Below are 12,417 nucleotides of genomic sequence, written 5' to 3'. Positions count from 1 at the left end.
CCCTCAGTGAACAACAAACATAAAACAGCTGTGATTGGACAAGCTCAGCAGAGGCTCAGCACAAAGCATTGTGGATATCCAGACTCCACACTTCCCGTCACCATTTACAATTGAGTAGGCCAGAGAGGAGGGGAGAGTGGAGAGGGGTAGGGGGAAGGGCTACTTGGTGGTTTGGGCTGGTAGTAAATTTCTTTCAAGTCACGGTGGGCACACAAAGCATTGTGGGTACCCAGTCACCCCCACCCCTCGTCCTTGATGGAGTGAGGGAGGGGGAGGAGGGGCAGGTACTGCTTCTTTTCTCTAGCGTGACGGAGTTAGGCACGCAGTGCCTGGGTGTGTGTGGTACTCTGCATATTTGTGTATGAGATATTCATTGTGTGTGTGGTACTCACGGCGGGCCCAGCACTAGGCCAGGGGCCCATCTGAGTCTCCTGGACCCCTGAGACCACTGTAGAGAGAGGGACAGCCCAGTAGGGCCTGTATGGAAGGGACCCTAGACAGGGCTGCCTATGTGGGTGTAGCCAGGACCACAGCCGGGGTCTTGCTCGGTACCATGTCCGTGACCAAGGGACCAACCTGACTCCCATATCTCCTTTCTGGGGCAGAGGAATGAGGTTGAATCGTAAGGTGACCATTTGAGATACAGTGTAAGATTCAACCCTAAGCTGCCTATCCATAAGCTAACTAGCCAGTTTACCTGGGGCTTAGTGATAGTTGCGCCTCATTTCAGATGACTGGTCTCAAATGGGTCTCAGGCCTTATTGTTCAGGGCTGGTTGCTGCATCTGTATTGTTCTGAGTTGGCAGTAAGTCTGATACTCTGAGTGTTTGCAGCCCAGGCTCCAGTGATGTGATAAGTGTTAAATATGACTGTTAGAATCAGATTAAGCTCTGCTCTGCTTCTGCTCTGCTATGCTATTGATCTGTCTCTCACAGGAGCAGCCGTATTTATAGGCTAATAGTCATTCTGTTGCTGATACTCATTCTGCTGTTCACAGCCTTTAAAACCACCAGCTGGACACACTAAAACTCTGGACTTTTACGGATGAGCACAAGTCCGGAACAGAATGTACTGATCTACTAATGAATGAATGAACAAATAAATGTATTGAATTGACCGAGCTAAGTTGTAGCCCTTTGGTTGATTTGATCATTTATTTTATTTTATTTTTTTAGTCATTTTAGCAGATGCTCTTATCCAGAGCGACTTACAGTTAGTGAGTGCATAATTATTTATATATTTTTTCATACTGGCCCCCCGTGGGAAACGAACCCACAACCCTGGCGTTGCAAACACCATGCTCTACCAACTGAGCTATATGGGACTATCATCCATCTTGATTATTTTAACATACTGTAGGCAACTACGCATAGCAGCGCTCTTCCATTCCTTATCAATAGCTTCTCCAAGGTGGCATTTAATTTGAAAACAACAAAGTTAGAAGAAGGAACAAGGAGCGGGAACAGTATTCCAATGGGAGTAGTTCAGGAGCACATAAATAGAAGACGGGTATAAAATGGCTTGTTTACAAATGGGCAGGCCAATTTAGGCAGACGCTAGGGAGAGGGAGGGAGGGAGGGAGGGAGGGAGGGAGGGAGGGAGGGAGGGACAGGTTCTCAAAAGAGAATCTCAATTAGGCCACTCTAAAGGTGTGAATGGAGAAATGTATGAGTGTGCTTTGGAGGGGTAAGTGTGTATGTGTGAGTGTTGATGGAATGTCACTGACAAGGCCTCTAGTAGTCTCTAGTAGTGTCTCCAGACACAGCTGCTTTTCTGGCCACATGTGCAGATGTGACAACCAGGTTTCGATCGGCTGCCTGCATGACTCGAGACTGTGTTAGCCCAATGCGCTAAAGCCTAAGCATTAGCTCTGGGTGCTAACACAAGTCATCATGTTCACCGAACCACCTCCATTACACATAAACAGATACAAATACAGAGACTGCACAGGACAGGGAGGCACGTCCACACAGTGACGGGTTAGCTACAGGGTTAATTATTACAGACCAAACAGAGCAGACTCTCCTCAAACTCCCACTCCCAGGGTTAGCTATATCCTCTTTTTTAGCCTTCGTAAAATTTTGTCCTGTTAGTTCTAACTGACTGCACTGAAGCTTCTCCTCAGTCTAAACCCACATCCTCTCCCCTCTAGCCAGATAAAACAGAGAGACTTAACACAGTGCACTCTTTAGGGATGTTTCTACTGTAGTGCTGTAACTTTAGCTTGGCTACTCTTGGCAGGTTTCTAGTGTGCTTGTTTATTTGCACCTCGAGGCTAAAGGAAGGAACCAGTGGACCTGAAGAGAGAGAGACGTCTGAGAGGACTCTGCTTTCCGACATAAAAACAACCAACTACTGATCAACCGCCTGACAGTGAACACACACGCCAACTGAACACACACACACTGAACACACACACTGTCAACCTGGTTAGTCTCAACTGCCGTGGCATCGTGCAGAGGGGTGGTGGAGGGTAGAGAGACAGGGGGAGCCTGAGTGGGAGAGAGAGAGAGGGAGGGTGAGAGAGAGGGAGGAGGTAGGAGCACATTGCAGTACAGTACATACCCCTGACCCTATAGGCAGTTGAATAAGGCTCAACTGGACATGCAAGTCCTCTGTCGTGGGCACTTCCTGAAGTGGAAGTGTGTGATGTTTTACCGCAGGAAGAGAGGGTGATAGAGAGGGAGAAAGGAAAGGGTGAGAAAGAGAGATAGAAAGAGAGATAGAAAGAGAGATAGAAAGAAAGAGAGATAGAAAGAGAGATAGAAAGAAAGATAGAAAGAGAGATAGAAAGAGAGATAGAAAGAGAGAGAGAGAGAGAGAGATAGAAAGAGATATAGAAAGAGAGATAGAAAGAGAGATAGAAAGAGAGATAGAGAGAGATAGAAAGAGAGATAGAAAGAGAGATAGAAAGAGAGATAGAGAGAGAGAGATAGAAAGAGAGATAGAAAGAGAGATAGAAAGAGAGATAGAAAAGGACGAGTTAAAGAGCAAGAGAAAGGGAGGAAAAGAGGAGAAGCACCACAGCAACAAACAAAGCAGAAAGATAATTAGGTTGAGATGGCAGATATATAATGTATATATTCTGTTACATGCTAAAGAGACACAGACACAGTAGAGCAGAGAAATCCCATCAGTATACACTGTATACACAGTAGCGATGCTCAAACTCCAATCATAGCAGAATGCAGCCGAGTAGCAATAACACACAGGAAAACTGAGCTCAGCTCAATGCCATAGCATATGTTCTTGTGTGCAATCACTCATTTCAGCCATGAGTTATACAGTAAGTCATTCAGTCACTTATGAGTCATAAGTGGAGGGTACACAGCATAGCACACTGTAACAGAGCCTTCAGCTGTGAACCTAAGCATCAGTCAGTACAGTACATTGTGTGTGTGTGTGTGTGTGCGTGTGTGTAATCTGACCGCCCCCCCATTGTCACCATGTCCAGCCATTTGTGGGGTCAGAGAGCGACGAGGCGTGTGTGTGTGTATATGTGTGTGTGTGTGTGTGTGTGTGTACCAGGGCATGGCTCCAGAACATAACATCTCTCATCCCAACTCACGTCATTCACCCGATCATTACCTAGCAACCCTGACGCACTGCAAAGTTCGGCTAACTAAAAATAAACTCTGTGTTTGCAGAAAAGGATGTAAGAAAAAAAAGTGAATGAATTAAGCAAACAGCTTTTCGAATGAACTGAGAGAAGGAGTGGAAGACAAGGAGTGGAGGAAGAGAGGAAGTGAAGAGGTGGGGAAGTTGAGGCTAATGCTGCTGCTTAACGGTTTTGGACATCAGGCCTCAGGATTGGGGAGACGGGGTGTGTGTTGTCTACCCTGGTGTCTACCCTGGTGAGCTAATAATAAATATAATCCTAGATGTGTTCCAGGTCTTTTGTAGTAATCCTGACAGGTTTGTCAAAGGCGGCAGAGACCAACCACATTATCTAGAAATCTATTTTAGCTCAGAAGTCACTGACTGGCATGGCTTCCACCCAGTGAGAGTTTGTCAGAGCGGCAGAACTGTTTGTTCCCTGTTTTCTTCCATCTTTGTCCTTTGCCTCTCTCTCTCTCTCTCTCTCTCTCTCTCTCTCTCTCTCTCTCTCTCTCTCTCTCTCTCTCTCTCTCTCTCTCTCTCTCTCTCTCTCTCTCTCTCTCTCTCTCTCTCTCTCTCTCTCTCTCTCTCTCTCTCGTATTTGGTCTCTCTCTCTGTGTATAGTCTCTCTCTCTGTGTCTAGTCTCTCTCTCTCTGTCTAGTTTCTGTCTCTCTCTCTTTCTTCCTCTCTCTCTCTGTCTACCAGGTGATGACTATCTATGACAACTTGTTGGATGAGTCAGGGATAAAGTGACTCCATTCCATTCAGTCTTAGACCAGAGAGGTACAGTATGTTCAGTATGCTGGAGTTCAATACACTTTAAAAGGTTAATTTGCTAGAATGGTACTTAAAAACCAAAACTTGCATAGCATAAAAAGTCATGGTAACTTTTCCAGCTAAAGTTTGTAGTCCATAAATGGTTCAGCTAAGAGCTGTGTTTAATCCATAGCTACAGTCGCTTCTCTCTGGCTTTAAAGAATACCTTGCTAACTGATTCATTCCTAACTGAGCTGAATGATGCCTGGTGGTATTGAGGGCTGATAAAGTAGATGTTGGACATAACTGTGCTATTCTGGACACCATGACTACTAGATAACAGACCTAGAAACCAGACGGTTGTAACAACTAATAACTAGAAAGCAAACCAATTAATCTGTCTTTTAAATATGTGTCTGTCTGCTCATCTATCCTGTCTATCCTTCTCTCCTCCCCTCTCCTCTCCTCCTATACGCTGTGCTGCCTTCTTTCAAAGAACACAAGACATCAAAGCACAGGTGCTGTCACAATTCAGAGAAAGAAAGAGAGAGATAACGAGAGAGGGATAGAGAGAGATGAATGAGCAAAAGAGTCAGATGGAATGTTCAATTAAAACAAAGCAGAGGCCAACCCAGAATGATTTAGTTTTTTGACTCTCTTTGTCAAGACAACCATTAACGTCGATGTCTAGCAGGGCTGCTCTGAATACATTCTTATAGCAGAGATTAAACTTATGCTATCCAACTCTCAACAAAAACATACATTCATCCTTACTCTCTGTCTTTCTCTGTCTCTCTATCTATCTCTGTGTTTATCGCTCTATCTCTCTCTGTCTTCCTATGTCTCTCTCTCTTTCCCTCTCTCAGTCTCCCGCTCTCTCTCGTCCTCTCTTTCAGAGAAGATTCACGGTTATGCAGAGAGAGAGATTTGTCTTTTGTTTTATGAGTGGAGAGTAGAAGGGAGGGATAACAAAAAGGAGGAATGTATAAGGGGGATGAGAGAGGAGCAAGAATGTGACTGTGATGTAAGCATATTTTCCTGGTGATGGATGACATCACTGTAAGTAAAATATGAATATCAATAAATATGACAACTGTTATTATGAGAAAGGAGAGAGGGATGAAGGGATGGATGGAGAAAGGATAAAGACTGTCTGCTGAAGAGAATGTGTAAGAAAGGGGAGGAGAAGGACATATTTTGGAGTAGAAAGAGTGACACAATTAGAGAATACATATTTTATTTTGGGTGAGTGTCAAGGTGGAGGAATAGAAGATTTAAGAGAAAAATATGAATACATTGACACAGATGAATGGTCCAAGCCCTCAGCACACGTCTGTGTTCCCAGCTCGTTATGTGCCTGTCTTTGTTATTTTGTTTACTTAGTTTACCTCAGTCTGGAAGCCCTCGACCAAGATGGCCACCAGTAGGTTGAAGAGGACGTAGTTCCCAAAGGTCATGAGGGCGATGAAGTAGAGAGCAGCCACAGGAGTGGTGGAAGCCATACCATTATACAGCACCTTGTTCCAGTCCTCCTGAGTTAGGATCTGGAGGGAGGGAGGGAGAAATGGAGAGATGGAGAGATGTAGAGAGTGGAGAGATAAGAAAGGAGGAATAGAGGAAATAGAGAGCAGCTGTCCTTTTTTCACATTCATTTGATGTGTAGTTGGACCTACATAACAGATTGCCGATATGGACTCATCTTGATAGTCGGCCAAGTTTGAGATCTGGAAACGTCTGGCAGACTGATTTTGGAGTGAAAGAGGGAGAGAGGGAGGGGAGTGGTAGCGTGGTAGTGAGATCTCACCTGAAACACGGTGACGATGGCCCAGAGCAGAGAGTCAAAGTTCTTCCTGTCTGGTAGAGTGTCTCCATCTCTCTCTGATCCAAACTTACAGCCAAACAGATGCATGCCCAGGATACTGATGGAGAGAGAAGGAGAGGAGAGAGATAGGGAGAGAGAAAGAGAGAGGGTGAGGGAGGGAAGGAGGGAGAAAAGTTATATATTTTTGTCAATAACAGAGATGGAGAGGGCACCAAAGGGAGTCATGGCATGAGAAAAGAAGATAGAGAGTTTCAGCCTCCCACTGTTTCAGTCTGATGTTGTTCTCTTGTTGTGTAATTATGAATAGCAAAGAACTGACCCCATGGGATATGTGTGTGTGTGAATTCTCTATGTTATTCTGACTAGACAGCAATACGGCTAGTGTGCGTGTGTGGAGGGATCAGTGACTAGGCCTCTAGTCTGTGAACTTGGCTCCTCTTCACTCACACACATAGTGGGTGTTTGTCTAAGCACACTGTTCTAGTCAAAGTACTGTGTGTGTGTGTGTGTGTGTGTGTGTGTGTGTGTGTGTGTGTGTGTGTGTGTGTGTGTGTGTGAGTGAGTGAGTGTGTGTGTGTGTGTGTATGTGTGTGTGTGTGTGTGTGTGTGTGTGTGTGTGTGTGTGTGTGTGTGTGTGTGTGTGTGTGTGTGTGTGTGTGTGTGTGTGTGTGTGTGTGTGTGTGTGTGTGTGTGTGTGTGTGTGTGTGTGTGTGTGTGTGTGTGTAGGCTGTATAGAACTTATCCATAGATCTCATTTCGCTGAGCTTGCCAGTGGCTAAACAGGCTGAACGAGGGATGCTGATGAAAAGAGAGAATTTCCACTCGTTCGTGTCATTCTATCCTCTCTTTGTCATTCCTCCTGGCATACATCTCTTTTGTTTGTTTCTTCCCCTCCAGTTTACTGACCAAGTGGAACACTCTTTACCTCTCTGTCTTCCTCATCCCTTTCTCTCTACCTCTAGCACCCTCAATTTTTCTCTTTATCCATCCCTCTTTATCAACCGCTCATTATGTCCCTTTTTGACTTGCCTCTACCACCTAATGTCTTTTTCCTTCCCTTCCACCTCCTTCTTCCCCTCCTCCCTTTGAGAAAATGGCGATAAAGGCTACCCCTTATTTCTATATAAATGTGTGTCAGCTTGTGTCTGACATATGTGTCCAAATTACTTTTTGAACACATTTTGCATTGGCCCATACCTGAAGATGAAGATGAAGAGCATGAGTAGCATACAGAAGGTGGCCACGTTGTCCATGGTCTTCATCAGCACCACCAGCTGTCTCTGTAGTGCAGGCATGAAGCGCACCAGCTTCAACACACGCATCAGCCTGAAGGTACGCAACACAGACAGACCACCACCCTGCTGACCCACGATCTCCCATACACTGAGGAGAGAGAGAACACATATTATTATATTTATAAACTAGGTGGTTCGAGGCCTTAATGCTGATTGGCTGACAGCCGTGGTATATCAGACCGTATACCACGGGTATGACAAAACATTTATTTTTACAGCTCTAATTACGTTGGTAACCAGTTTATAATATAAATAAGGCACTGCATGGGTTTGTGGTATATGGCCAACATACCACGGCTAAGGGCTGTATCCAGGCACTCCGCGTTGCGTCATGCGTAAGAACAGCCCTTAGCTGTGGTACATTGGCAATATAGTACACCCCCTCGGGCCTTACTGCTTAAATATACTATATACCATTTAGCAGATGCTTTTATCCAAAGTGACTTACAGTCTAGAATGCATATATTTGTTTTACGTATGGGTCCTACTGATAATTAACCCAATATCCTGGCGTTGCAAGTGCCATGCTTTACCAACTGAGCTACAGAGGACCACACATATTCATTGTCCGTTACAGGATAAGCCATTAATTGGAAGGAAAAATACATATTTAAAGCTGTTACAAACCTGAGTGAGGCCTTGATATCTTACACAGTGAAGACTGGCAGTGTGCCATAAGTTATAAACTAATTTGTCATGTAAATCAAACACAGCCTTGTTTATGACAACCTAATCTCGGACACCCAGAACTAAAATCTTGTGTAATTATGTCAGATGCTCAATTTAGTTCTGGGGGAGACGTATTATATTGAAAATGTACTGACAAGACTAGAAATGTCTCCAACTCTCTAAACAGAAACTGTCAGATAGTTTCGGCAAGTATATAGGCCCTCCCCTTCCGAAATTCGAAATATGCGAGCACCTGCAAAATCGTGATTTGTCCAAACGATCAGTGACAAAAAATCAGCATACCGGAACAACCCACTGTGCAAAAATTGGTTGACTCAACGTTGTTTCCACATCATTTCAACCCACCCATGTTTGTGATGACGTTGAATCAATGTGGAAAACTAAATGGATTTGCAAAGTTATCAACGTAAGGGCCATTCAACTTTTAACAAAATCCAACAATATGGTGAATTTTTTTGTTGATTTCACGTTGAATTCACGTTAGTTGACAACTCAACCAAATGTAAATCAAAACTAGACGTTGCACTGACGTCTGCGCCCGGTGTGAAAGTTCCTCGTTAGTCGTGGCATCCCACAGTCTGTCGACAGATGCTACTACCATTTAGGTTACGTACATCTGTCCATGAGAGATTAATGACAATCTGGTGTAGTTTGTTGTGTGTGAGATCTTACCTGATGACCACTATGATTCCGTCAAAAATGTTGTAGGGATTTTTGATGTAACCGAATGGCCCATAGACCAACACCTTGAGTAACATCTCCAAGGCAAACAGACTGGTGAACACTATGTTACTGATCTCCAACGCATTGGTCAGCTCATCAGGCTGGGGGAGAGAGAGATGGAGGGAGAGTGGGAAATGGAGGAGAGAGAGAGAGAGAGAGAGAGAGAGAGAGAGAGAGAGAGAGAGAGAGAGAGAGAGAGAGAGAGAGAGAGAGAGAGAGAGAGAGAGAGAGAGAGAGAGAGAGAGAGAGAGAGAGAGAGAGAGAGAGAGAGAGAGGAATCATAAAACATAGTTATATCCAACACACATACACAAACAAACACATCCGCTGATTAGAAAAGGAAATATGTCAATGACATCTGTTTTCAGCAACCATCAGAGAAGTGTACTGTTACTCCCACATCTAAATTAGACACATGCTGTTTCATAGGGAGCGTGTGTGTGTGTGTGTGTGTACGGTAGTATGTTTTGTGTAGTATATAGGCCATAGAATACAGTACTGTGTATCTGGAGCATCAAAGAGGTAGCAACAGCATATGTTACATGTTATGTTCTGATATATGTGTTTGTGACATTACAAGATATCAATACAGCTGGAATCAAATACATCAATACAGCTGGAATCAAATACATCAATACAGCTGGAATCAAATGGCGACGTCATTGCATGTGTGTATGGCACTTTCCAGGATGTACAGGTAAGTCTGCACATATGTGTGTGTGCTTTGTGTCTCTCTCCCTCTCTCTCTAAGGCTGTATCAGGGTGAAGTGAAGGTCTGCGGCTCCTAAACTCTTCTCTGGTCTTATTCTGTTTATTACCTAATACTCTGGTACACAACCACCAAATCACTCAATCGCACACTACATCAATCACAATCCTGCTTAGGTCAAGTTCAGAGCATGCGCGCAGACACACACACAAACACACACTGTTGTAATAGATGTGATTGATAAGCCAGTATATGGAGAAAAAATGTTACGAGGTGAGAGGGGATTGGACGAGAGACATCTAGGATAGGTCATATATTGAGCTGGAGTGTGTATTATGCTTGTGTATTTGCATGTGTGTGTGTGTGCTTTTTGATTCTTTCTTCTCTTGTTACAGACCATATATTAAGCCTTCTTCAACCCTCGTGCTGTTCCTGTAATAGAATGCGACCTTAGATGCCCCCATCAGAACACCCCTCCCACCCAACACACACACACACACATGCACCACACACCACACACACACTGACAGACACACACACACACACATGGGTTGGATGAGGGTAAGTGTCAGAAATAGTATGGCACTGCATCACGGGCAGTCCGGAACACACAGCAGCACCATTAGATTACATTATGTCAGATGAGATTAGATTAGAGTTAACCAGATTACAAAACCAAACCTCTACTCCTCATCTCACACTCCCTCACGTTTCATTAAGGAGGAAATAGCCATCTTGTGTGTGTGCGTGTGAGTGTGAGAGAAAGAAACAGAGAGAGAGAGAGAGAGGAGAGAGAGAGAGACAGAAAAAGAGAGCGAGAGAGAGAGCAACAGAGATAGAGAGAGAGAGAGAGAGAGACAGAAAAAGAGAGCGAGAGAGAGAGAGAGAGCAACAGAGAGAGAGAGAGAGAGAGGAGAGAGAGAGAGAGACAGAAAGAAAGAGAGAGGAGAGAGAGAGAGAGAGAGAGAGACAGAAAAAGAGAGCGAGAGAGAGAGAGAGAGAGAGAGAGCGACAGAGAGAGAGAGAGGAGAGAGAGAGAGAGAGAGAGAGAGAGAGAGAGAGAGGGGGTTGGGGTGGATAGAGAGAGTTGGAGGGGGGTTGAATAGCATCCATTGTTAGTGGAAGTTGCTGTGTTGAAGCTTTTTAGTAGGGCCTTGGGGACATCAATATCGATCTGTGCTTGTTGCTGTTACCCAGTCAGCCATTTCTGGGTCACTTCATGTTCCAAACACTCAATCTCTATTTAGGAACTCAACCTTCACAGCTGCTATCTCATAAGAGGTCTCCTAAACGTCTGTGCTATCCTAGAAGGGAGAATGCTCGGTGAATAGACAAATCAAATCAAGTTTATTGGTCGCGTACACAGATTTGCATTTGTTATCGCAGGTGCAGCGAAATGCTTGCGTTTCTAGCTCCAACAGTACAGTAATACCTAGTAATAAAAATAAAAATAAAAATAAATACACACATAATCCTGAAAAATTAAGAAATTAAGACATTTCAGAACGAGCAATGTCAGAGACCGGAATACTGTATATACATATAATAGTGTGTTTTGTATGTAAACATTATAAAAGTGACCAGTGTTCAATGACTTTAATACAATATATACATACACTACATGACCAAAAGTATGTGGACACCTGCTCGTCGAACATCTCATTCCAAAATCATGGGCATTAATATGGAGTTGGTCCACCCTTTGCTGCTATAACAGCCTCCACTCTTCTGGAAAGGCTTTCCACTTCAGCCACAAGAGCATTAGCGAGGTCGGGCACCAATGTAGGTGATTAGGCCTGGCTCGCAGTCGGCGTTCCAATTCATTCCAAAGGTGTTCGATGGGGTTGAGGTCAGGGCTCTGTGCGGGCCAGTCAAGTTCTTCCACACCGATCTAGACAAACCATTTCTGTATGGACCTCGCTTTGTGCACGGGAGCATTGTCATGCTAAAACAGGAAAGGGAGTTCCCCAAACTGTTGCCACAAAGTTGGAAGCAAAGAATCATCTAGAATGTCATTGTATGCTGTAGCATTTAAGATTTCCCTTCACTGGAACTAAGGGGCCTAGCCCGAACCATGAAAAACAGTCCCTGACCATTATTCCTCCTCCACCAAACTTTACAGTTGGCACTATGCATTGGGGCAGGTAGCCTTCTCCTGGCATCTGCCAAACCCAGATTTGTCTGTCAGACTGCCAGATGGTGAAGCGTGGTTCATCACTCCAGAGAATGCGTTTCCACTGCTCCAGAGTCCAATGGCGGCGAGCTTTACACCACTCCAGCTTTACACCACTGCAGCACTCGGTGGTCCCGTTCTGTGAGCTAGTGTGGCCAATCACTTCGTGGCTGAGCCGTTGTTGCTCCTAGATGTTTCCACTTCACAATAACAGCACTTATTGACCGGGGCCGCTATAGCAGGGCAGAAATTTGACAAACTGACTTGTTGGAAAGGTGGCATCCTATGACGGTGCCACATTGAAAGTCACTGAGCTCTTCAGTAAGGCCATTCTACTGCCAATGTTTGTCTATGGAGATTGCATGGCTGTGTGCTTGATTTTATACACCTGTCATGTGCACTATAGGCCTACCGCTGGCCAATCGGATGGCTCAGATGACCATGTCTGCAGTAACGTAGCAGGCATAAAAGAAAGCTACAGCAAAGTTGATACTGTGAGATTTCAAAATGTTTAAAACCATGACTAGAGAGAGACTGTCAACAAATGCTGTTTTTATGTGTGAGTTCTTGTTTAAGTTCTTTCTCAGCACCGTCAACAATTTGTATTCAACACTTTTATAAGCTATAAAATGCGCTTTCTTCCTATTTCCG

At 44.4% G+C, this 12,417-nt stretch overlaps 1 protein-coding gene across 1 annotated transcript in view; it reads right to left on the bottom strand.

Moving 5' to 3' along the window:
• Positions 1 to 12,417, bottom strand: part of cacna1g (calcium channel, voltage-dependent, T type, alpha 1G subunit) — a gene marked incomplete at both ends in the record, with an annotated part of 252,992 nt that overhangs the window by 84,335 nt on the left and 156,240 nt on the right. The window contains 5 exon segments of the mRNA XM_084141330.1: positions 2,566 to 2,631; positions 5,743 to 5,898; positions 6,159 to 6,273; positions 7,374 to 7,559; positions 8,834 to 8,985. Coding sequence (XP_083997456.1) covers positions 2,566 to 2,631; positions 5,743 to 5,898; positions 6,159 to 6,273; positions 7,374 to 7,559; positions 8,834 to 8,985 — 675 coding nt within the window.

The sequence above is a fragment of the Coregonus lavaretus genome (genome assembly GCF_964263955.1).
Source record: "Coregonus lavaretus genome assembly, chromosome: 25".
Lineage (NCBI taxonomy): Eukaryota > Metazoa > Chordata > Actinopteri > Salmoniformes > Salmonidae > Coregonus > Coregonus lavaretus.
This window is presented reverse-complemented; position numbering and strand designations above follow the sequence as displayed.